Source organism: Neofelis nebulosa, chromosome 15, assembly GCF_028018385.1.
Source record: "Neofelis nebulosa isolate mNeoNeb1 chromosome 15, mNeoNeb1.pri, whole genome shotgun sequence".
Classification (NCBI taxonomy): Eukaryota; Metazoa; Chordata; class Mammalia; order Carnivora; family Felidae; genus Neofelis; species Neofelis nebulosa.
The window spans coordinates 73,043,202-73,069,198 of record NC_080796.1 but is presented as its reverse complement, the minus strand read 5'-3'; the positions used below and the strand labels follow the sequence as shown (position 1 = coordinate 73,069,198).

General features: G+C 48.7%; 1 protein-coding gene across 12 annotated transcripts in view; it reads right to left on the bottom strand.

The window, feature by feature from the left end:
• Window positions 1-334: 334 nt before the first annotated feature.
• Window positions 335-25,997, bottom strand: part of LOC131496198 (Fc receptor-like protein 2) — a 44,428-nt gene continuing 18,765 nt past the window's right edge. The window contains exons 1-14 of one of the 12 annotated variants that reach the window (XM_058701542.1): window positions 16,377-16,603; window positions 16,204-16,295; window positions 15,587-15,607; window positions 14,424-14,666; window positions 14,038-14,298; window positions 13,516-13,800; window positions 12,218-12,505; window positions 11,615-11,893; window positions 10,276-10,554; window positions 9,799-9,918; window positions 3,030-3,149; window positions 2,511-2,579; window positions 888-919; window positions 335-815 (exon numbers count right to left, since the gene is read on the bottom strand). In XM_058701542.1, coding sequence (XP_058557525.1) covers window positions 678-815; window positions 888-919; window positions 2,511-2,579; window positions 3,030-3,149; window positions 9,799-9,918; window positions 10,276-10,554; window positions 11,615-11,893; window positions 12,218-12,505; window positions 13,516-13,800; window positions 14,038-14,298; window positions 14,424-14,666; window positions 15,587-15,607; window positions 16,204-16,295; window positions 16,377-16,393 — 2,244 coding nt within the window. In that variant the 5' untranslated portion in view covers window positions 16,394-16,603 and the 3' untranslated portion in view covers window positions 335-677. The other 11 variants (XM_058701543.1, XM_058701548.1, XM_058701547.1 and 8 more) reach the window with 11 other exon arrangements.

Genomic DNA, 25,997 nt, shown 5'->3' with positions numbered 1-25,997 from the left:
CGCTCAACCGACTGAGCCACCCAGGCGTCCCCGAATCTTATTCATTAAAAAAAATTTTTTTTAACATTTATTTTCAAGACAGAGAGAGACAGAGCATGAGCAGGGGAGGGGCAGAGAGAGAGGGAGACACAGAATCCGAAGTAGGCTCCAGGCTCTGAGCCGCCAGCACAGAGCCCGACGCGGGGCTCGAACTCACGGACTGCAAGATCATGACCTGAGCCGAAAGCGGACCCTCAACCGACTCAGTCACCCAGGTGCCCCCGAATCTTATTCATTAATATCAGCATCAGCATCATCACTTACCATCTGTCTACCTAAAAAAGGAAGCAAGGTGTTTGGAGCAAACTGTTTATTCAGAGATGGTGCACTGAAGGCTTTTGATCATGCTTGGAACACGTGGCCATTGATTGTGCCCTCGTGATCCCGGCTAGACGATCCCTCCTTCCTCCTCTGCTCCTCGGGCCCAGGAGGTGAAGGCCCAACTGCCCTGCCTTCACACGTGTCTCTACTGTGAAAACGTGCAGCATTTACTGAAATGCTGCCCCTTCTGTTCCCACAGAACACCCAGACTCAGGCACGGAGGAGTGGGACGGATCTTTCACCCAGCCTCCCAGACGGAAGGTGAGTGGTTGCAGAGAATGGGGAGAAGGCATCTGGGGGCCTCCCTGGGTATGGGGCTAGTGGTCCAAGGCCAGCGACGTGCACGGGTTGTTCTCATAGCCTTCTGCGGCCTCCTCACGGTCCTGCCGTGCAGGGTCGTAGGGGTCTGCCCTCTTCAACTCTGAATAGATGATTGCAGGTTCCTGGTGGAAAACCTACAAACAGTAAGTACCCAAGGACGGGTGAGGAAGAGCAGAAGGGAGAGAGAGCCAGAAAAGGGGACCTACCTCACCCTTCTGATGCGTCCTTGGTGAATGTGCTGTTGGGTGGGAAGAGGAAAGAAAAGTATTAGACTGCGGGTGACAACTTAAAAACCCCCTCATGATGCACTTAAGTCTTTCCTCTGCTGCCTGAGCTGTTGACTGTTGGCTCTGCTGGATTCCTCCCAGCCTCAGACAGAGCATCCCTTCCCCACACACTGATAAAGCCTTTCCCCTGCCCACCAAATGCCCAGAGTGGCTTCCCGGCGTTTCTCTCTTTCTCCACTGCTCATCGCTCCGGCAAAGTGGGTCCCTGCCCCCGTCCCACCCCCACTCAGGGCCTCTATGGCCACGCTGATTAGGGGAAGGTGGCACGTGTGGTTTAGTCTGTACGGGGAAAGTGGAGGAGGCTGGAGAGGGGGTTGGCATCCTAAGGCCACACGGCAAATTCCCAGTGGAGATTCGCGGTGAAGCCTTAAGAAAACTCAGTGTGTGCGTCTCTTCTATCCTTCCAAGGGGTCCTCAGGATCTCTTTCTTGTATTTATTCAGCCAATATGCTCAGTGGGCAAGGACCTTTTTAAAAAAAAATTCTTTTTAATGTTTATTTATTTTTGAGAAAGAGAGAGAGGCACAGAATTGGAAGCAGGCTCCAGACTCTGAGCCGTCAGCACGGAGCCCAATGTGGGGCTTGAACTCACGAGCTGTGAGATCATGGCCTGAGCTGAAGTCGGACGCTCAACCCACTGAGCCACCCGGGCGCCCCCACAATGACCTTCTATTAAGCACTGGTGAGCCACAAGGGCAGAGAAATGAACCCATATGCTCAAAGAGCCTATAATTTTTAGGGGGGAAAAACGGGCGTGGAAGAAACGCATCAAGTATTATGCACACCAAGACCGAAGTACAGACTCAACTCTGTTGCTGTTGCAGAGGCTGGACACAGGGAGGGCTGACAGAGGCACCATGAGTTTCTCAGTCAAACCTGAACTATGTCTTGACGTGGGAGCAGGGCTCACCGGGTGCACTAGGTGGGGGTAGGGACATTCCAGGACAAATAAGACACGTAAGCACTGAAGCATGTGACAGCCCAGTTTGATAAGGAAAACAGCAAGGGTCTGCGAGGCGAGAGTAAGAACAGAGCTTCGAGGAGGCAGGAGGCAAGGGTCTGGTTTTGGAACGAAAAGCCTCTGAGGCAGTTACTCTAGGAAGGGTGTGATCGGCTGTGGGATCTCAGAGGGATCGTGCTGGAAACAGAGTGCTGGGGGCCTGGGGAGGAGATCAGGAATAAAGAGACCAGTTAGGAGAATGATGATCGTCTACTAAGGTTATGAGCGGCTTATGCCAGCAATTGCTGGCCATGCGTCCTTTCAAAAAATATTTGAAGAGGCCCACACTTTTCTAAGCATTGAACTAGATGCTACTGATACATTAGTAAAAAATGACAGCGTCTGTCCTCAGAGACTTTATTGGGTTCTGGTGGTAGTGCACACAGGTAAGCAGGAAGGGACGCAGTCCTATAACAGCAGCACGAGAGGAACAGATGATGCCTGCCTTCCGAGTCACACTACTCGGGTGGCCTGACCAGAGGCCCCTTGCGGATCCGCTTGCTCGCTGCCGCCTCCCCTCTGCATGTCGCGAAGAGGTCTCACCTGGACTTCCTTCTCTGTGCTGTCTGATCCAGATCTGGGAATAAACCAGGTCATCATCGCCAGGACTGACTGTGAGAGAGGAGACCATAGCTAGTTGTAGTCAAGAGCCCACGTTCTAGATTCTTCCCAGCCACCAAGTTCATAACTGTCTACTGTCTCGGACACAGTGCCAGGAATGTCATTTTAAAACTGAATGTGACTCTGCGGTGTCTGTGTGACTCAGTCGGGTAAGTGCCCGACTCTTGATTTCAACTCAGGTCATGATCTCACGGTCCATGAGATTGAGTCCCCATGTAGGGCTCTGGGCTGACGGTGTGGAGCCTGCTTGTGATTCTCTCTCTCCCTCTCTCTCTCTCTCTCTCTCTCTGTGTCTCCCCTACTCGTGTGCTCTTTCTCTCCCAAAACAAACAAATAAACTTTAAAACTAAATGGCGTGTGGCTCGGCCACGGGCTGTCGCTCAGTCTGTCCTCCCAGCCTGGCTCGTCCCTGGAGCCCTGAGCTCCTTGGGGAACCCTCACCGTTGCTGTACAAGGGCTGTAGCTCCATTAGGGCTGGCCGGCTCAGACTGGGTGGGCTGTGGAGGGCCTGTGCTGGAGGGTCTGGGCCAGGAACGCTCCCGATGTTCCTTGGGATTGCCCCTGTGACAGACGGGGAGAGGCACAAGGGACAGAAGCATTGGCGGATCATATCGAGTCTCAGGGAAGCCAGCGTCCGGGAGGAGCCCAGCGCGGTTCACGTAATAAAATCACGGCTGCTTGCCAGAGTCTGCGTGGCTCCCTCAAGAAAACCCAGAAGGCACGTGATGCCAGATGCAACCCAAGGCAGCATTGCAGAAAAGGTGGACGGAGGCAAGGTCAGAGGGCAAAAGTGCACCGTCTCAACGCCTTTCCGACACACGAAACACTAGTATTTGCCTAACTTTCTATTGTTCTCAAATTTTAAATGCTTAGACGTTGACACACAAAGACTTTTGCGTTCCCATAGAACCTGACCTTGGTTTTTTGTAAAAGGTCCCTTTCAATGTTCCAGCTTGTGTTACAATAATCTCCCTTTCCTATAAGGTAGCCCGAAGGCTCTACGGGATAAAGGTTGTTTTTTTCCCCCCAATTTGATTTCCTTCCGTGATTAATATTTTGAATTTAACACTGATAGCACTCAAAAATGATGTGCTGAGTGCGTACTGGAGCAATGAGCCGGGGAAAGAGTGAGGCGCAGCCGAAAGAGGATGCCATTACGGTGCCAATGGTCAGCTCTCTGCCAGAACACATTTAAGGAAATAGATTAACATGGATAAGCAAATGACTCGTAGGTCTAAGTGAGTAGCATCCACAAATATGACTGAAAGCGGCTTTCGCGAATCCCATTTATGGATTTCATGAGAATTTGAAAAGGTTAATGAGAAGTCCAGTCAACTATCTTTGAATGCACATGATTCTGTGCCCCTATCTTGTGGGCGTAAATAAATCATGCAGATGTTGTCAACACAAGAAGCAGAGACCTCCCCTGGGTGCTTCAGTGGCCGAAACTCCTCCAGAGAAACAAAGGATCGCTGATGGCGGGTGAGCTGTGTCGGTAATGTGCCCTACTTTAGAGTGTCCTTTCCTGGGAATCAGATTCATTCTAGATCTCAGCTACAGTAGATCTTAAGGAATATCCGGCCCCACCCTCCACGTCATATTACAGGTGAGGAAGGCGGGATCTTGAAAGATAGTTGTCCAGAATCATACCGAGTAACAACAGCGTGCACTCTCAGGAGGTATGGCCAAGCAGCACAAGAGAGACAACTTAGTATTTAACTCTGGGCCTGGTGCTTCCTCACTTCCTCTTTTCTGTCCTGTCTGTGGCCCTGGGGGACAGAGACCGGGAGACAGAGTGCCCCACGGCGTGAATCAGGAGGGCCCCCATAACAAGCTCAGAAGTCTGTGTCCCTGGGGCCCTGGCAGACCCAACCCACTGTGGGTACATACTGTTTTCTCCACGCCCCTTTTTCTCTTTCACTTGGCTGATTCCAACTTATCTTTCTTCCTCCAGGACTTTGCCTGGTCCCAGCAAGCTGTATGAAATGACCTCTCTCTCCACACATGGAGAGCCCTGCCATATTAGAATGGCTGTATTGGATGGTAATTACCCATTTGTATGTTTCCCTCGATCTTTCCACCATGAAAGAGTGTGTTACTTGAGGCTGCAAGCTGTCTTAACTACTTTGGTATTCTCAGTGGCTAGAATGTGGAAGATATTCAGTAAAGATTTGTGAAACAACTGAACAAGTTGAAGTATGCACTTTGAGGACTAAAAAAAAAAAAAAGACAAGTTGACAATTTTGTAATAGGTGATTCCATGTAAACGTAATCTGGAAGGCTACTCCATTGGCTTTGAAAATACGGCAGTTTTCCATCATCACTGAAATACTGAAATCTGTTTGGCCTGCCCCCATGCCAGACTCCTCCCAATTTCCCATCTCTGACCTTTGCCTATTTATCTGTGGCTCTCTATCTGTCTCACCGGGCTTACAGACCACGAGTTATTGCCCCAAGTAAACACACTCATGAAGAATAACTGACTGATGTCTGCAAACCCTGAGTTGAACTGGAGGTTCATGATCCCGGCTCAAGTCTCCCTCCTTAGAGCAATTGCAGTTCACATCAGTCAACAGCCCACGTCCTCCCTTGCGGGTAGGTTAGCTAAGTCCCACGATGCATCTGTAAGTCAGTTTATCTCTTCATTTTTAAAACAGAAAACAGACCCAGAAGGTGGCTATTTACATAACACAAGCTAATAGCACTGAAGATTTAGGGGCCGGGCACAGTACTAAGCAGCACCACAATGGTAGATACTATTATATTGACCACAAAGAAAGGGTTTGGAGAGGTTAATTTACTTGCCATATAGCAAGTATTTGGCAAGTAACATTACTGGAATTTTCATCCAGGCAGCTCAATCGTAGAGTCATTACATTTGTCGTCGCCTTTGGTAAAGGGTTGGGTACACCCAGGCTTAAGGAGCAGAGCTCTTCTCTTTTAGAAAAGTTTGCAAGGGCTGAGCTCCTCCCTGAGAAGACTGATGGATAATGAGAAGGAAGACTTTGCTGTGAGGGAAACACAGCCAGTCAGCCAGATTTTGCAATGAGAAAGGCAGATACCCCCGATTGGTGGACTGTCAGAATGTCTCACTGAGCTCGCTATGTAAAACAACACCTCCTCTAGATCTGGAGGTCAGAAACTCTCGGGCTCCTGTCCCCATGGAGCACGTGAAGCGATGAGTGCTAATCTTGCCTCCCGTGTGTTGTTTGCTGTTGCTTCGACTGAACCAGCTGGTGTTTTGAACACTATCAACTTCGGCAGTAAGGTTTCAATGTCTGCACTTGTAGTATGTTACTAATTAATAAGTGCCACCCACATAGGTGATGAGATCGAACAAGTAGGGCAAGTAGAATGTGTAACCAGCCTTCCATAAGTCACCAGGGTGCAGTGGAGAGAACATGGAGTCAAGGGCTAGGGAGATCCCCAGGTGAACCCCAACTGATGCTTAATAGATACATGAACTTGGAAAGATGACTTCACTTATGAAGTAGCCTCATTTTTCATTCTAATATGGTGATAATAATATTGATTGGATTGAATGTAGTTATGGAACGATTGGGAGAAGTAGACAAGCTGTAAAGTTTCATTTAGTGGGCTCTAAATGAATGACACATTTTATGATGAGTACTGTTGGTGTCAGTGCTCTTATTCCCCTTATATATTAAGAAAAATGAGGGGCGCCTGGGGGGGGGGCTCGGTCGGTTGGGCGTCCGACTTCGGCTCAGGTCATGATCTCGCGGTTCGCGAGTTCGAGCCCCACGTCGGGCTCTGTGCTGACAGCTGGAGCCTGGAGCCTGCTTGGGATTCTGTGTCTCCCTCTCTCTCTGCCCCTCCCCTGCTCATGCTCTGTCTCTCAATAAATAAGCATTAAAAAAAATTAAAAAAATGATATACACGTGTAGTTTCATAGGTAATGTTACTTATGAAAATACTAGGTAGCTTTAAGATATCAGTCATAAGGGGCGCCTGGGTGGCTCAGTCGGTTAAGTGTCCGACTTTGGCTCAGGTCTTGGTCTCATGGGTTCGTGGGTTCGAGCCCCGTGTCGGGCTCTGTGCTGATAGCTCAGAGCCTGGAGCCTGCTTCAGATTCTGTGTCTCCCTCTCTCACACAGATTCTGTGTTTCCCTCTCCCTGCCCCTCTCCTGTTCGTGCTTTCTCTCTGTCTCTCAAAAGTAAATCAACGTTAAAAAAAATTTAAATATCAGTCATAAAGTGTTGGTGTTATTTTTCATACAAAGAACTGGACAGAGGCTCATTGATTGACATGAAAAGAAGGGTAAAAGGACAATGCTTGACCAGCATCATTAAGAAAAATATGTAAACGTTTTCATTAAAGTTAGATCCAGATATTTTATTTGTTTGTTTGCTTGATTTTCAGTTTGAGCCCTAAGAAAAGGAGAACAGAAACATTTGGCCTGATAGAAAAGGAAATGCCATTTTATGCCAAGCAGAGTGGCAGACAGAAAGTAAGGTTTTAGTAAATCCAAAGGACAAAGTATTGAAACTTTACAGGCACCCAAGGCATTGGATAAAAGAGTCCATTAATTCAAAAGTCCTTGATCCATGAAAAATCATGTAGAGAGGAAAAACGCAGTCACAGGAGAACAAAGAACAAAGGAGGATGGCAAATTTCTTGTAGAAACAAGAAGACAGGAGAGCAACATCGTCGAAATACGGAAAGAAGAAAAAAATCTCAACCTATAGTTCTGTGCCAGCAAAAATGTCTTTCACAAGGGATACAAAATAAAGGCTTTTACAGACATGTAAAAGCTGAAATAATTCATCACCAGCAGACCCATACTATTAGAAATGTCAAAAGAAGTCTCTTAGGCAGAAAGAAAATGATACCAGATGGAAATATGGAGATACAAAAAGGAATGAAGGACATTGGCAGTGGTAACTACTTGATTCAATATGTAGGATTCTTAAATTATACTGAAGTCTACTTAACAGGTAAGTGATTATTTACAAAAATAACGTTAATGTAGCTAGGAAGAAAGGAATGGAGGACACAATGGTAATATTCTTATACTATATGTGAAATGATCCCATGTCACTTGAAGATAGACTGTGGTAAGTTAAATATCTATACTATAAACCCAAAACAACCAATAAAGTAAACAAAACAAGGAATTATAAAGTTAATAAACCAATAAAGGAAGAAAATGGAATCATAAAAAATACTCAGTTGTTCGAAAAGAAGGTAGAAAAAAAGAGAAAAGAAAACAAAGAACAGATGGGACAAATGGAAAACAAATAGCAAAATAACAGACTTAGATCTAACCTTATCAACAATCACATTAATGTAAATGGTCTAAACACTTTAGTTAAAAGGTAGAGATTGACGTATTGGATTAGAAAGCAAGAACTAACTCTATGCTATCTATAAAAAAATGCTTTAAGTATAAGGGCACAAATAGATTAAAAGTAAAAAGATGGATAGAGAAATACCATGTTAATAGTACTTACCTTAATATCAAAGACTATTTCAGAGTAAATGATACTAACAGAGATAAAGTTATCATTTCACAAGGATAAGGTAGTCATTTCATCAAAAACACAAACAATATAAACACTTATGCACCTAATAAAAGACATTCCAAATACCTGAGGCAAAACCTAATAGAATGCAAGAAGAGGTGGCTAATCCACAATTATAGTTGGCGATTTCAATACCCCTCTTTTGGTAGTTGATAGATCAAGTAGAAAATCAGTAAGGATAGAGTAGACTTTAGCAACACTATCCGTCAGGTTCCCCAACAGACCCATACTGTAATAAATGTGAAAGAAAAGAAGTACTTCAGGCAGTGGGGCGCCTAGGTAGCTCAGTTGGTTGAGCGTCTGACTCTTGACCTTGGCTCAAATCATGATCTCATGGTTTGTGAGTTCTAGTCCTGCCTCAGGCTCTGTGCTGACAGCGCAGAACCTGCCTGGGATTCTGTCTGTCCTTCTATCAGTCTCTCTCTCTGTCTCAAAATAAATAAACAAGGAAAAAGAAAGAAGTACTTCAGGCAGGAAGAAAATGATACCATATGGAAATATGAAAAAGAATGAAAAACACTAGAAGTAGTAACTCAGTGGGCATTACCTTGACATCAACTCAGACAAAGGCATGACAAGAAAATAAAGCTATCAGGCAATATCTTTCATGACCATAGATGCACACATTCTTAACAAAATTTTACCAAATCAAATTCAACAATCATGACCAAGTGAAGCTGACTTGAGAAATGCAAGGCTGGTTTAACATTCAAAACTCAAAATCCATATCAATTGACTAGAAAAGAAAATCCTATGATCGTCTCAATCAATGTAGAAAAGTAGAATGTAGAAAATGTTTGACAAACATTTTTTCTATAAAAACTCTCAGCAAATTACAAATAGTGGGGATGTCCTTAGCCTAATGAAGAACATCTAGAAGGAATCCACAGCTAATATTATCATAACAATGAGACCAAATACTTTCCCCAAAGATCAGGGACAAGACAAGCATGTCTGCTCTCGTCCACCACTTCTATTCAACATTGTATGGGAGGTTGTAGCCAGTGCATTAAGGCAAAAAAAGAAATTAAAGGAACCTGGATTGGAAAGGAAGGAGGAGAACTATCTTTATTTGCAGATGACAGAATCACCTACGTAGAAAATCTGATGGAATCTACAAAACAGAGACTGGAACTAATAAATATGTATGTAGCAAGGTTGCAGGGTACAAGACCCATATACAAAAATTAGTTGTGTTTCTATACAAGTAGCAACAATAAGAAACTGAAATTTTAATTTCATTCTCAGCACCTGTATTAATTTTATCCGAATTTCACAATATGTGACTGGCATTCAGATATATCTCAGAGTTTATGGTTTGTGTCTATGGCTGTTGTCTATTTTTTGTTACAAATGAAGACTTTTTTCTTTTTTTATGCCTTTGGTTCTCAGTAAGCTTAGGACCAGGGGTGGAATGGTAAATACCGTTGTAATTTTTAATTGGAAGCAAACTCTGCTACCTGATTTAAATCTTAAATTAAACACATGGAGTAGCAACCTTATTGAGAAATTTATTTGTCACTTGCCTACAGAGTGCCAGTGAGTAGAACGGAGGGTCTAGTATTTGGAAGGGAATAATGACCTTAATGGGATGCATCGCATAAATCCAAATTATCATAGTGATGGCAAAAGTCACAATGCCAAAGGGCAAGACATAGACACCCACCTGACTTCCTTTGGGTTCTGAAGCGACCCACCAGAGCAGCCGTAGCAGCAAGACCAAGCATGCTTAGCAAGCACCCGATGACTCCCACAGTGATATGGGTTACTTTGTTCTTGCAAAGCCCTACACGGGAAGAGCTATATTTGAGTCCCAGTGGCAAATGTTTTTAATCTAGACAACATGTCGGTGGGGGCTAGAGATCTCTCAGGGAGGGTTTCTCCCGGATTCTGATTTCTCCATTTGGTTGATTATCTCCATGATAATTTGTAATTTTCAAAATAACAGCACATGAGGGTCAGCATCTAAGGTTGAATAGTTCCCTTATCCTTCCCCCATGAAATCAGCACCAATCTCTGGAAGTCCCAAGCCTTGTGTGCATGTTCAAAAACTCTTTGATGCTTATAGAATTTGTACAGTCTATAGGGAAAAATATTTTCTTGACCTTAACTGTAACCTGGAGGCCAGCTACCCCCAACCCACCTGTGATGTTAAGTGACACCGTCTCGCTGCTCTGAGCCCCCAGGCCATTGTCAGCCCCACAGGAGTAGTTTCCAGAATGTTCTGTGGTCAGAGAGAGGTTAAAAGATGCTCCCCCTCCAAAGGGGGCTGAGGTGTTCCCCAAGATGACATCCTCATGATAAAACCAGTATAAGATCGGGGGAGAACCCCTCTGGGCCTCACAGCGAAGTTCTAACACATCTCCCACCATAGCCTGGGCCACATCAGGGTTGAGGGTGAGGACAGGGTGAGACACTGGAACTGAAAGAGGAAACACAGTTCATTTGCAGTATTGAGTATGCATACTAGATAATAAAGGAAATATCCAGCCTGATTTAGTGGTAGGAACATGGACCTGGGATCAGGAGAACCCAACTAACTTTGAGTCCTGTCTCTGCCCTTTATCAGTTCTATGATCTCGATGTTTTGGAAGTTTTAATCTCTCTGAGTCTCATTTTTACAACATGCATTTAAAGTTAGTAAAGTTGTGCATGTATATAGTTAATAAACAAACATTTGGGGTGCATGTCCAACACTTTTGCCAGTGATGTGGAGTCATGGAAAAATCCAGAGAATGTAAGGGTTTGAGTCACTGGAAGTCATTGCCATATCTCTTTTATCCTGCCATTTTTCCTATGCCCCAGTGCTCCACTCCAGCCCCCAAATGCTGAGCACTTCAGAGTAATCCTGGCTTGGATGAGGGGTCTCCCCTAAGTGGACACGCACTTTGCTAACTGAAAATGGGAGATGTGAGATGCCTTGGATCCTCCGGCGAGGAAAAATTTTGTTTGGGGATACTGAGAACAAACAGATGAAATAGCCTGTCGTTCAAGGAGTCAGAAGGCCACAGAGGTTCTTAGAGTCTGGAAGCCATGAGGAAGCTCTGTAGGTCTGGTTCCTGTGAGTGTCTGTGAGGAGACACGCTGTCTCGTAATCCAGACAGACACGAAGTATTCGGGATGGGATGGGAGCAGTGGAGGAGCACGTGGGCAAGGACCAATCTCGTCATTCGTTCTTGGACAAAGGGATTTGGAGATAAAGCTTTCTATCTGCTGAGCCATCATACATTTGGTATTTTGGAGAGTCTGTGAGCCTCCAGTAGAAAGACTGAGTGGAATACATGGCTGTCAATGACAATGACAGAAGAAATGACTTTCAGAATGTGTGGTCACAAGGAAGAGTCCCAGGAGGTCTCAGGCAGAGGCAGAAGTGGGGAGTTTGCTGGGACGCCACCCCAGCCAAAAGCCTAGAGGGGCCTCTCTGTTTGTGAGAAGACATAATCTGTTCTTAGCTGTGACTGCTGAGAGCATATCCTGCTTACCTGTGATGCTGAGGGACACCATCTTACTGCGCTGAACTCTCAGGCTGTTGTTGGCCTCACAGGAGTAGTTTCCAGAATGTTCTGCAGTCAGAGAGAGGTTGAGGGATGCTTCTCCTCCAGAGGGGGCCGAGCTGCTCCCCAGGGGGACGTCCCCGTGATAAAACCGGTACAGGATGGGGGGAGAGCCCCTCTGGGCCTTGCAGTGAAGCTCCACCACGTCCCCCTCCACGGCCTGGGATCTGGGTCTCCTGATGGTGAGGACTGGAGGCGAGACTGGAACTGAGGGAGACAGGGGGCCGTCAGAGAAGGTCCCTGACACTGTGACACTGTGGTAGATTAATGGCTCCACTCAAGGCCCCTAAAAGTAGACGTACTCCTTGAACCACGGGGAGGAATCCTGGATAATTTTTATTTGTTTTCCTTGCTATTCAGTCTTCTCCACAAGAAGCAAGTTGTTTTGACTTTGCATCTTTGCTGTTCCTTGGTTGGCCATTAAATCTTCAAACCTCCATTCCTTGCTTCCGTCAGAAGATCCTCGTGGCTGACAGAGAGCCTAAACCCCAGTTTGGGAATGGGGCCAAGTGACAGGAATGAGGAACTTACCTCTTGGTGTGATTCTGATCCGTTTACTGAGGACAGGGCCATCCAGGTTGTCGGCCGCACAGTAGTACCTCCCGGCATCCTGCTCCCTCACGGAGGCTATCCGCAGCTCTGCAGACAGGGCGTTCTGGGTCTTCCTGCCCAAACTCCTCTCCGAGCCCTCCCGGTGCCAGGAGAACGTGACAGTCCCCGTGCCCGCAGCTACTGAGCAGATAAGGACGAGGTCTTCTCCTTCAATCAGCTGGCCCACAGGGGGCTGCGTCTCTAGATTCACATCAGACACAGGGACCCCTAGGAGGACAGAGGAGGACACGACAGGGTCTCCATGGCAGGTGCTGCAGGGCCAGGGAGAAGGCTGGTATTGCCGTTAATAAGCCAATAGCAGGAGGTGCAGTAGGCAGGGGTCTTTTATTTATTTGTTTTAATTAAAAACATTTATTTATCTTTGAGAGAGAGAGAAAGACAGAGTGAGAACAGGGCAGGGGCAGAGAGAGAGGGACACACAGAATCCGAAGCAGGCTCCAGGCTCTGAGCCGTCGGCACAGAGCCCGACATGGGGCTGGAACCCACGGACCGCGAGATCATGACCTGAGCCGAAATCGGACGCTCAACCGACTGAGCCCCCCCGGTGCCCGGCAGGGGTCTTTTAAAGGAGGAATTGAGGAATTGGTTGTGTACGTGATTATTAAAGGGAACAAAGCCTGTCCCCCGCACACCAATTCCCACCCTCGGGAACTGTGGGCACGTGCCTATGATCTTCTTTTAAACCTAATGTTGACCACAGTCAAGTTTTATGGACCTTTATGTCTAAGGCATCTCTGATGCATCACCGGACGGCAGAGCAAGTGAGAACACGGGAAGCTTGCGTGGGCCCTGACGTGACTTGATCAGAGCCCAAACCTGTCTCCACAGGTCCCTCCAGCCTCACCTCTCTCTCCCCACATCCTGCTCTGGCTATTCTGGTTTGTGTTTCTCTTCCCCTTTTCTTATTATTTTGGAATAATTTTCAACCAACACATGGACGCACCATAGGGGCTTCTATGGGCTGCGTGCGGTCATCAGAGCTTCTTGTTCTTGTTGACCCACAAGGAAACACATCCCGTATGTGTCTGTGGCCCCCACAGGGCTGGGCACCCCGCACACGATCAATAACTACTATCACCTAACTCAGAGGGAAGAGAATGCTGCGGGGAAGTTAGGCCAATGCCAAGCACAGGAGAAAAGGGTGGCAGGATGCCTGGCTGTTACTCTCAGGCACGTTCGTGATCCCAGGGGGCAAGACCGACCCCGCAGACACTCACTATGGACACGTATCTGGGATCGTGGGCTTGTTTTCAGGATCCTGGGAATCACCGTCCTCGCTTGGCACCAGTAGGAGGCGGCACCTTCACTCCACATGGTGGGGATCTGGAGCTCCGGGGAGTTGCTCCAGCCAGCCCCCAGAGCCCGGTGCTCTTTGAAGAAACAGAACTGAAGTCTAGTGTGCGATGTCAGTGGAGGGAGCCAGGTCTCACATGTCAGGGTCATGGGGCTCCCCTCGATGGGCCAGGAGGGGCTGGCTGTCAGCACAGGACTCGGAAACAGCTCTAGAGAGACGAACAAATGTAGTTCCTGGGGCAGTGAGGCTCCGAGCTCCTGGAGAGGTGGATCTGTGCCCTCAGGACCAGGGGTAGGGACCCACGCGGGTGGAGCCACCTCTTGTCTCCCTCCCACGGCTGCTTGGAAGAGGCCGCTCATGAAATCCCCACCGCTGAGCACCCTTCTTCCATCCCACACGCTGGTCCCTTGCCAAGCCCTATTACCCATGGGAGTGTAGCCATTACCTTGAACTTGGATCTTTAAAGGTCTTGAAGTTTCTGTCCATGACATCCCCAAAATATACATCCCAGAAGCAGTACAATGATATGTGCTATCATCGTTGAAGGCTGGATATACTGTGATGTTTGAGTTATAAGAACTTCCAATTTTTTCTTCATTTTTGTAGTAAGTCCTTTCCATAATATCTTCTTCTTCTTTCCCTCGGCATCTCAGAACTACTTTATCTCTTTCAAAGGCAGGGTGTGAGGCCTGGAGGACCAGCCAGTCTGCAAAGAGTGAACGAACATGACATATCCCATCTATTTCTTTCTGCAAAGCCTGCAAAGCTGCAAAGCTCCAGACGTGCCGCCCAGGGGCTTGATTTCAGAGACCCACCCCCTTCTTTCCTCACCAGATAAAAACTGCACATGCACGGGGTCACTGAGGGAAGATCTTTGGGTCTTGCATCTGTAATGTCCAGACTTGCTTATTTGGAGTTTTCCGGATTGTTTTCTCAAGGGAGTCTCATTGTGATACCAAGATACGTATTCCCAGGCTAGAGAATGGTGATCCTTACAGAAGAGAGTCACTGTCTCTCCTTCGAAGGCTGTGGACCATGGAGGTTTGAGGAGAAGTAAAGCTTTTGGAAGTGCTCCTGAACAGGAAAGAGAAAGGGTCAGGCAGGTGAAGGTGAATGGGACGTGGGTGGAGACCAGGGCTGGTTGCCAGTGGGAGGGGAGCCAACAGGACCCAGGGACCTGCTTGGGGCGGAGTCTGCTCTTCCTTACTCTTTGCCCAGCCTGGGGGTGGGCAGGGGGGTGTCACGGGGGAGAGGTCTCAGGTCCCTGGTGTGGGCTCAGAAAAGCTCAGGAGATGTGACGGGCAGCTGGGCAGACACCGTGCTGGCCTCTGGGGGCGGGCTGATTCTGAGATGCTCTTGTCCTCGACATTCCTGCCAAGGCACAGGTGGGCCTGGCTGAATGAGCCTCAGAAGCACTTTCTAGACTCTGACAAACCACTTCCTACTTGGTTGCTCATAATTAATACACATTTTTTCCACTTTCGTTACTTTTAAACCTTGCTTCCCTTGAGATTTCATGGGGAAGGCAACTTCTGTCCGCTCTCCAGCCAAGTCAGACACAATACAAAACGGAGGGATATAAAGAATTGGAATGGAGGGGCACAGGCTGCCTGCGCAATCATCTTTGTGGATAAAACTGTAGCTGACCAATGGGACCAGAAATTGAAGCGGGACAGCCACACAGGCTGCAGCACTTTATCTCTCTGTCCTTCGACGGTGGCTCTGGCTTGAACATACAGGGTGGGGGTAGGGGGTTCTTAGGGAAGAGAGGAGACACGTGGAAGGTTCTGGGCATTAGCCTCCTGCCTCTGCAAATGCTTCTTTCACTCACGCGAGCGGGGAGAGAACCGAAGGCTGAAGAGACCACAGGAGGCTCGGCGCGCCTGCCATGGTCACAGGTGTCACCGCTGACGTTGACCCACTCCCCGCAGCCCCCATGTACGGGGGAGGACCCGTGCCCTGAGAGCAGGGGGAAGAGAGAAGGGAAGACTGACCTGCCGGCTGTCGTCCGGGAGCTGTGTGAGAGCCAAGGTGAAAGGTTAGCACCGGGCGATGGGGCTCCTGCCTTTGCACGTAGACTCCGCCGTTCCCCGCAGCCCGGCCACGGCCACGGCTGCTTCTCTGACGCTTCCTCCCATTTCCTGGCCCGCATCCCACACCTCCCCAATGCCCCTCCCACCCCACCCCACCTCGCTGCTTGGGCCCCATCCCCCTACTTTCTTCAACCTCTGGTGAAACGTTGACTTAAATTCTCAGGAAGGGAGCTATGTTGCTCTGCAGACCTTCCCTCCCTCGCCCGCGTGGGCCCTAACTGTTTATCTGCGCGTTTCGAGGTGTGGTTTGGCAGGGAGAAAGCCCCAGCTTCCCGGGAGCTGGGAGAGGACACAAGGGGGAGGCCTGGGGTCCCACACTTGGCTTGCTCTGGGGGTCTCCGGACGCTGTGGGTCTTTCTGGGCACCAGCTCTACTCGTTTTGCACCTCTTGCTGTGCCTCTGAAGTCCGGTGAGAGCGGAGACAGAAGCCTCCCGGGGGTTTGGCCCCCCACCCCCCGGGGTTGTCCCGGCTGGCATTAGGAACGTCGGGCCCCCAGCCCAGTCTGGGCTCTACTCACCCAGGATCAGCAGCAGCCACAGAAGCATGGGGGCCGGGCCTGGCCGAGGGCAGGGGAAGACTGTCTCACCAAAAGCCAGGCTTCTGTCCCATCTGTGAAGGAAGTATGGGGAGCGGGACTCAGATAAGGTCTGCAAGAATTAAAGAAGAGGAAGCAAAGTGATCCTAGCTTGCCTGTGTTCGCAGAACATAAGTGTGGCCGCCTCCCTGTCTGTCGTTCGGGGCTGGCCGCTGTGAAGTTTTAGATGCTGGTGGCCTCCTTCCACCGGTTCACGTCTGCCAGGGAAACTGTCTGAGGCTGTGCCCGGCTTCTCTGAAAATGCCACGCTGTAGATTTCCTAGTATTTCAAACGACACTGTCCTCATTTTTCGGATGGAAACCCCCTACATTATCTTACGTTCACACAAACTTGAGTGTCACGTGAGGTACCGATATAGACACAGGTGGGGAGTGTGCTGTGTGTGTACGTTTCGGAGTGTGAGCCCCACAGAGTCAAGGCATCAAAGCAGATGTAAAACCCTTTTTGACCTTTGCATACACCGGGCTGAAGTTGCTGAAGAGGAAAATAATGGAAATTTGCGGGGGCACCTGGGCAGCTCGGTCGGTCAAATGTCCGACACTTGATTTCGGCTCAGGTCATGATCTCAAGGTCATGAGATCAAGCTCTGCATCCAGCTTGGTACCCACAGGGTGGAGCCTGCTTGGGATTCTCTCTGCCTCGACTCCACTCATGTATGTTCTCTCTCTCTCTCTCTCTCAAAATTAAAAAAAAAAAAACTTTAAAAAACCTAACGGAAATTTGCAGCTTAGCAGGGCGCCCTGCTGGCTCAGTCGGTAGAGTATGTGACTCTTGATCTCGGGGTTGTGAGTTCCAGCCCCACGTTGGGTGCAGAGATTACTCAAGAAACAAAAAACATAACCCTCTTCAGATGAGGAAAACGGGCTTCCCTAAGTCCCACCCAGACCTGCACGGCGAGGGGGTGAATGGACAAGCACACAAACAGGAAGCTGTTTCATGCAGGTGACAGTGGCTGGACCCCCTCCCCCGCCCCCATGATTCTTGCTGTGGCGAGATGCCTCCGGCAATAACCATCAGGAAACGTGGGGGAAAGAAAAGATTTGTTATTTACATGTCCTGGAAACTGTATGTGCCTGCAGCCACACAACGAGGTCACAGGCCTGGGGTTCCTCTGCTTTCACTGGGGTCCAGGGGGTGGGGAGAGCACTTAGGGTTTCATGGGCTTACTCTTTATCAGTGAATTTAAAATATAAGAGCAGGAGTGGAAATGCGTGAAGAACAAACACAAGTGGTCTAAATGGTCGGTTACCCAAATCCGCCAAGATCAACTGCAAGCTGCAGGCGGGACGCCCCCTGTGGGCTCACACGCAGGCCCTGTGTCTGGCCCGGACCCTCCTCCCCAACCTCAGGGTCCAAGGGTCCCTCCTGATTATTTCTTGTTTCAGCCCCACCTGCGTCTCTCTCTGTCCGTTTCCCTCCCCAGGCCCGCAGCATCTGCAGCCATTATTTGCTTATCTTTCTGGCCCTTTCTCCCTTCTGAAACTCTCATAGTGTATTGTTCAGCCTCTTGGGCCTCTCCCTTTCCTTTCTTCACTCTTTTTCACCTTTTTTCCTTTGCTCCCCTGACTGAAGTACTTCTGTCAACCTGTCTTCGGTTGTCTGGTCCTTTCTCTCACGGGGTCTCGTCTGCTGTCCAGTCGCTTCCCTGAATGTTTCAGGTCAGTTGTGTTCTTCTGTTCTGTGATTCCTGTGTGGTTCTTTTATATGGTTTCTATCTCTTTGTTGTAGCTCTAGCTTGTGCATGCATGGGTCTCTGGACCTCAGGGAGTGTCTTTCTGGGGTTATTTTTAATTCTCTGTCAGGTAAATCCTATAATTCTACTTTATTAGAATTTGTTTCTGGACATTAAAAAAAATTCTTTTAACGTTTATTTTTGAGAGACAGAGAGAGACAGAGCATGAGTGGGGGTGGGGCCGAGAGAGAGGGAGACACAGAATCCGAAGCAGGCGCCAGGCTCCGAGCCGTCAGCACAGAGCCCGACGCAGGGCTCGAACTTACAAGCCGCGAGATCATGCCCCGAGCCAAAGTCGGATGCCGAACCGACTGAGCCACCCAGGCGCCCCGTGGAAATTTACAGTGTTACTGTGTTTGTCATGTCTTTGGCTCTTCATTTTCCTTGACTCTCTGGGTAGGTGTCTGTTCATTAGACAAAGAAGACACCTTCCCAGGTCTTCGCAGACTGGCCCCATGCAGGAGGAAACCCCTACCAATCAGCCCATCAGTGATTCTGGGGGCACTCTATGACTCCCTGGGGGAAGCTGAAAACCGGGATTTTTGCCTCGTTCCTATGTGCTGAGCAGGGGGGAGGATCACTGACACCTTCCAGTGCTATCTGCAGACTCCCCACACTTCCCTGAGTGGCTGGACCCTTTGGTGCTCCAGACTGGCAAAAGGCAGGAAACAGCGGCTCCAACGCAGGAGCCAACCCCCACCTCCCCTGGGTGAAGCTGGGTTGTAGGGACTCTCTTCCTGCTCTCGTGCTGCTGTGTCAGAGGCAGAGTCCCTCTGGACTCAAATCTCCCTTCTGGCTCTGGTGGGTCTCAGTTCATGTTCTCATGGGACGTAGAAGCCTTTCGTTAGTCTCTGATTTCTCTCACAAAGGGAATTTGTCTGTGAGCCATTCCTGAGTTGGTGTGTTTGCGGGAAGAAGGAGCGTGCAGGGCTCCCCGCGCTACAGTCTTGCTCATATCCCAAATCCCACTGTGTTTTCAGTGCCCACGTCCAGAGCTCTGGCATATGGTGATTCGTCAACAAGTGGTTGCTGAATGAGTGGAAGACCAATGAACGGCAAAGCACAGGCTGACAATTGAAGGAGTTCAGACATGAAGATGTTTCCTGGGGTGCCTGGGGTGCCTGGGTGGCTCCGACTTCGTCTCAGGTCGTGATTTCGCGGTCCGTGAGTTCGAGCCCTGCGTCGGGCTCTGTGCTGACAGCTCGGAGCCTGGAGCCTCTTTCGGGTTCTGTGTCTCCCTCTCTCTCTGCCCCTCGCCGGCTCCTGTTCTGTCTCTGTCTGTCTCTCAAAAATGAAGAAACATTAAAAAAATTTTAAAGGATATTTCCTTAGTCACTCCCAGTTAAAGGTCCCTGCGATAGTCTGGAGATGAGGTATCAGTTACATCGCTCTAAACTACATTAAACTATTTATTAAACCTGCACTCCATTTGTCGTGTAGTGTGGGGTTATTGTAAACTATTGATCAGACAGAGTATGGATGCCACCTCTTCTGAGAGGTCTTCCCTACTGAATCTGAGCTGGGTGTTCACCGTGGGTGCTTCAATAACACCCCGATTTCCTCTGCAGAGCGTGCACTTGGACGGTGCAGCACAATGTCTTGTGTCTTTGACAATATCCCCGGTAGCGTGAGCACCTTTGGGGAGGGAAATGGCGCTGGCTCAGCTTTGAATTCTCTGTCCGGCACAACTGTCAACAGAAGAAAGAGTCGATTGAATGTAGCTCTGAGATGTAGTGTGTTCGAGTCAGACTTACTCTACACGTGACCGAATACAATTCATTCCACGGTCAGAGGCGGAGGTGATGCTGATTCTTGCCAACCATCGTTTCCTGTGCCTGGAAAGAGGTGCTCGGAAAGCAGCCTTTTGGATGCTGTTGCCACGTGGTGCCAAAAATATTGGATTTCCGATCTTCCCCTCCGTAAGGCGAGGACACATCGTGTGCATGTTATAGTCTCAGCTTCTAGCCCGACGCATGCCATTAAGTGTAGTGTTGCCAGATACAGGGTCCCCAGTAAATTTGAATTGCACACAAAAAACGCATGATTTTTATTGTCACTGTGTCCTATACAATATTTGGGATAAATTCACACCAAAAAAGCAGTCCTTGTGTGTCTGAAATTCAAATGTAACTAGAAGTTTTGTACTTTTAGTTGCTACCTATGGCAGACCTAACCGGACAGGATCACTTCCGACGTGCGTGAATAACTTCGTGAGCGTTGTGTCGGGGGCAGCCGTGTGTGTGCACGTGGCTGTCTCCTCGGCTCGCTCCATCCCGGGAGAAGTGAAATGATTCACCTGGTAAATTTGGGCGAGTAATAAATGAGGCATGCCAAGTCAGCTGCACACTTTCCGCCTTGGACGCAAGACTGGAGGTCTAGTCTCCGTGCAGGCACAGACTTTCCCCTGCCCTGGAGGGAATCTAAAATTTTGAGAGCAAATTCTCCGAGACACAAAATTTGGAGCATAGGCTTACATAGAACAGGAAGAAAAAGAAAAACAAAGGAGCGGCATAGTCACAAGGTGGGCTTTCAGCGTTGGGATTTAGTGAGAGCAGGGCATTTGCAGAAGAAAGAGGCTCCTACTGAACCTCCCTTCTAAGTTTACTGAGCCCACAGCCTTGAGGCATATGGCTTTGTGACCTTGCTACGTGACATCGGCTTGTGGTGCTTTTATGAAATAGACCAGTGGATGTTTCTACAGGGCAGGACTACCCCATGGACACCAGTAAGGAAAGGGTTCAATAGCCTCATCAGGGGCCTGAAGAGAGTTGGGGAAATCCCTTTGAGCAGGAGCGAATGAGGCAGGGCTTTACCTGTGGGCAGGAGGCACAGGGATGACCATGGGATCTGCCCGGCAGCGGAGCCTTGGGGGGCTCAGGGGTGACGACGCAGAGGCCAGGGTAGCCTGAATAACTTTCCAGGGCACTCACAGCTTCAGCGCTACGGCATGCTTCAGTCAAACTAGAAATCTGTGAAGCTTTTTAAGGCCCTGGTGACTGGAATATTTTTGAGCTGTAAGGTTCCTTGTGAGCTACAAAACACCAAGAACAATCTAGCTTCAAATTGCTCGTGTCAGGCCTAGCAAGTCTCCTGCATCAGTCTCCCCAAACTCCACCCTGCGTGAAGGCCCACGATGCAAATTGGAGGCTCACTCTTGAATTCTTGCGGTATTCCCTAGGCTCAGGGGTGAACGTATTTGAAGAACCAGTGGGTAAGGGTCAAGATCATATAGTTATTATAAATGGGCACGCAGGGCTTTGCCTGTGCCTCTGAGGACGTGACCAACAAATGTAGGAAGTTAAAAAAGGGGGAGGAAGTTCAGGTTCTTGGGGTGCACACGTAGGAAGGATCGAGTCTCACTGGACCGGTCGAGGCATGCGCTTCAGAAACACACGAGACAGTTTAGTTTCCAGAACCCGCTGAGACGCGTGTTCTGCCTGGACTGAGTGTGCGGCACAAGGCAAAAACCCCTCCCGGGCTCCTCAGGCTGGTGCAGACCCTCCCAGGCAGCAGCCCGTCTGCTTGGTGGAGGGTGTGGACGCTGTCACTCACACCTCCCCTCGGTCCACAACCACAGTGTCATATCTTACTCAGAGGGGAAGTGAAAGCCAGGGGGACGGCACAGAGTAAGTGGTTCCCACCAGCTCCCAAAATAGTAAGCGTTTGGTGTCCACATTAACCTTTTGGTGGAAGGTTTCTCGTCACTGAGTTTATGTCCAAAGATTCTGGGTTAACCGACTGGCATCCTACCGGTGCCAACGAGAATTTACCTGGCCTCCTTCCTCATATGTGAGTGGGTCTGCGTTAGGGGCTTTGGAGACATTAACCGTGGGTGCAGGGGCATAATGTGTTCTGGAAACATGCTTGTCATCCAAAGCACTTGTATATCAAAGCGAATTTCAAGGACCCATTGGCTCAGTTGGGATCGTGTGACCTTGGGTATCGTGTATAACTCGTATTGCAAGACGTCGCTCGTTTATCAAGTTAAAATGTATTCGAAACGCGTTACTCGCAATCCAAGGTTTTACTGTATTTCGATTTAATGTGTCTGGAATTTTTCTTACAGGGGGATCCGATCTTTGAACCTCACTTTCTTCCTAGGGATGCCGACAAGGGAAGGAGTGTACAGGAAAATCTGTGGCATCTCGATGTAATTATACTGTTGGAGGATCTTAGGTTACTGTTTAATCTCATTGCGGAAACCCTGAAACCCAGAACCCCCTCACTGCAGAAACCATTCAGTGTATTGGGCTGAATTGGGGGATGGAAAATAGAAGTAGAAGCGAATTTTCACCTGGGATGCCCAAATGACATTGGTATTACTGAATTAGTGGTTTTCTCCCTGAGTCTTTGGGAAAATTGCACAGCCTGCCCGGCGGTGTGGCCACGAGGATACCCACAGGAGCCGGGCTGGTCTTGGGGAAGCAGTCGTGAGTGCAGCTGGGAACTCCCAGAGCTCTGTCGGCCCCACAGGAGAAATGAGATCCCTAAAGACCTGCAAAAAAACTATACAAGCTCCTCTAGAAAAGGGCAACAGATGTGATAAAAACTACACCTGCTTCACACAGTCGCTCACGGAGCACATTCCCTGGTTCGAATATTGGCGGGGGTTTGTGTCAATTGCTATTATTTCTTTCAAAACACTTGGTAGGGTTGTCAGCAACACTACCTGGGCCTGGAGTTTTCTTTGTTGCGAGTTTTAAACCACTGGTTCAATTTCGTTCATAATTTACAGCAGTACTTAGGTGTTCTTTCTCAGATGGCGTCTTTTTCAGTTTTGTCTTCAATATTTCTTCCTGGAAAAAAAAATTTTCTGGGAACTGTCCATTTCATCTAAGTTTCATTTTTATTAAGATTGTGTATTATCTTCTCGTGTGAATTTTTTAAGTGTATTTATTTATTTTGAGAGAGAGAGAGAGAGTGAGTATGAGCAGGGGAGGGGCAGAGAGAGAATGGGGGAGAGAGAATCCCAAGCAGACTCCACATTGTCAGCACAGAACCCTACGTGGGGCTTGAACTCACAAACTGTGAGATCCTGACCTGAGCTGAAACCAAGAGTCAGATGCTTAACTGACTGAGCCACCCAGGTGGCCCTTGTTTCAATTTTTAATAACTCCAGAATATATAATCATGGCATGTTCTTCATTTCAAATATTGGCTATTGGGGCCCTCTGTCTACTTCGGTCCTGATCAGCCAACCACAGGCGTGACCTGTGTCTCCTTCCTTCTTCCAAGTGTGACTCATGGTGTCTTGTTTCCTTGTGGGCCTGTCTTTGTGTGCTTATTGCATTTGGAAAATAATTTCTAGAATTGATTTGAAGACTCAGTTGATTTTGTTTTTTCCCAAGCATATTTAGCTGCTAAAATCCATTTTGGGAAAAATCGGTCTTTTGGAGGCACTAGCAGTATGGGACCACCTTACTCCACGTCCAAGCGTGGATTTAACCAGATGACCTGAAACCAGGCACCCGTCGGTAGGAGGGCCCGCTTCCTTCTGATTCCCTCTTACTAAGACTGGCAGTCTTTGAGGTCCCCACTCAAAAGGGAGGGTGGTTTCCCAGGTTGCCGGAGCTTCACAGACCCTAGACTTTGGTTTTTGATGTCAGCCTTACAAGGCTACCTCGATCTCAGCTCAGTCCCTTAACATCATTCTCACATGGGCATCCCCCCCTCCCCATAATGCCACAGGGCATGACAGCCCCCCAAGTTTTTTGCGTCCTGATCTTTATAATTCTGATCTTTATCCCAGATCTCTAGAGCTAGCTGAAAGGACCTTTTTCTTCTTTGTGTGTGTGTGGGGGGGGGAGATTGGAATTTTCGGGAATCGTACCTCCGGAAAGGTAACACTGCTGAGATGAAGCATCTTTAACCTGGAGACCCAACGGCTTGTTCGGCTTCACCTTCTGGTAAATAGAGCCACCAAACTCCGCCTCGCTATTCACTTCTGTGTCTGGACTTCACGAGTCTTAAAGCCAAGCAAAGTTGCTCTGGGTCACTTGGGACTTTGCTGCTTCATGATTCGTTTGTTAGCCAGCCAACCAGCCCCCCGAACTCAGCACCGAGCACCCCGGAGCCCAGCGAGGTGAAGACTCTCATCGCAGCCCAGGCTCACATGCTCTGGCTGGTGTCCTGTCCTGTGTTCAGCTGTCCCCGCCGCCCCAGCGTGAGTGGAGAAGCATGAATCAGAAGCCACCTTCCCTGCACGTGTGAGCTCATCTTCCCCGATAGTCTTGGTGGGCAGTGTGTGGTTGTGTTCTGTTTGTTTGGTCCACCTGCACCTGCTACCACGCTGCCCTTGGCAGTGATGGTCTCACGGTCGGCTGAGCCTTGGCTGGTAAATTTCCGTCCTTTCTAAGACTTCATTTCCAAGTCAAATTGCATTAATAGCCTTTTTATTTATAGCCCTTGCTGAAGACAGCCTGGTGGATTTGCCAAGCCCAGCACACATGGGGGCACAGCCATCCTCTCCGTGGTGGCCGTGGCCTGGGGGGCAGGCTGTCCCGAAAGTCACATGCTCTCTTTCCGTTTTCTGCTGCCCGTTACTCACTTACAAGGATGACTGACAACACTCATTTCTATGTTTCGAAACAACTCCCTCCCACCCTTCAATCATGCTATCAGACTCTTGAGTTTACACAACAGAATTTTGAAAATTCTTTTTGGTTGTTTTCTTTCTATTATTCAGCAATTGTTTATTGGAGCAACCAAATTTCAGCAGAACTGCTGTCTTCCGGTAACTCGCCAAGGGAAAGAGGAGAGGGCGCCCCCGACATGTTCTCCAGGCCTTTTAGAAAACGTGGGGTGGTCCCTTCGGCCGCCCACGGGCGAGTCCATCAGGAAGGTGATACTGTGGCCATGACGGAAATGCCCCAACAGCAGCACCCCACAAAGGTTCCCATGGCCAATCTGGAAGAGTCTGCTGTGTCACCCAGCATGCTGTCCGAATGGTTGTAAACACACCAGTCAAGGGCAAGCTTCTCGCCGAGAGAATTAACGTGCGTATTGAGTGGATTAAGCCCTCAAAGAGCCGGGCCAGCTTCCTGAAGTGCATGAGGGAAAAAGGCCAGGGAGACCAGGAGGCCAAAGAGAAAGGTACTTGGGTTCCACGGAGCCGCCAGCCTGCTCTTTCCAGGGAAGCACGCTTCGTGAGAACCGGGGAAAGAAGCCTGAGCTGCGGGGAACCCGCTTCCTAGGAATCCAAGTGTAACATAAGTGTAAAAAAAAAAATGAAATAAAAAGAACATCTGAAGACTGTAAAACTGGTTCTCTTAATTGAACAGAAGGAGTGTGGTGTCCCCTCCCCCCAAGAAAAGATTTAAAGCAAACTTTAATTGTGTGCTGATTCACTGGGTGATGTCTTTATTCAAATTTGGTGGGTTTTTTTCCTTGCTGAAAGACGTGAGGGAGCTTATTATGTAACAGAACATACTCAATTGGTTAGGAAACTGCCAGATATTATTCATAAAGTATTTATAGTAGTTTGAAAATAGACCCTGTAAATCACTAAGAAAAAAGAATTTAAAAAATGCATGAAAGGCTACCCGTTGGGTATTAGAGTCAACGCTTCACCGCAGTGTTGGGGGGCAGAAGTCTCACCCAGAGAGCACTCCGCCCTCCAATCTGCCTCTTCCTGTCTCAGCAGCTCCGGGTTCCCCTCATTTCTGTCTCCCTGTGTATTTATGATCGTTACTGTAAGCTTTTGTTAGGTACCTACTTTCCGCCTGTTTATGTATTTCCAAGGTGCGGATTAGAGAGAAGAGCCTGAAGCCATCTTGTCCACAAATGGAAAGTTTTTAATGGAAAAGAAACAAAACCCAAACGCTAGTGAAACAGAAGAGGTCTGTGAGCCAGGGCCCTCTGGGTTTGATCCTGGCTTCCTCACCTAGAAGGCAAGGGCGACGAAGATTACTCTTTTCTGCGAGGTTGCTTCCCTTGTGCTCTGTGATGCAGTGCCCGGGACGCTGATGGGCCCTTTGCACGACC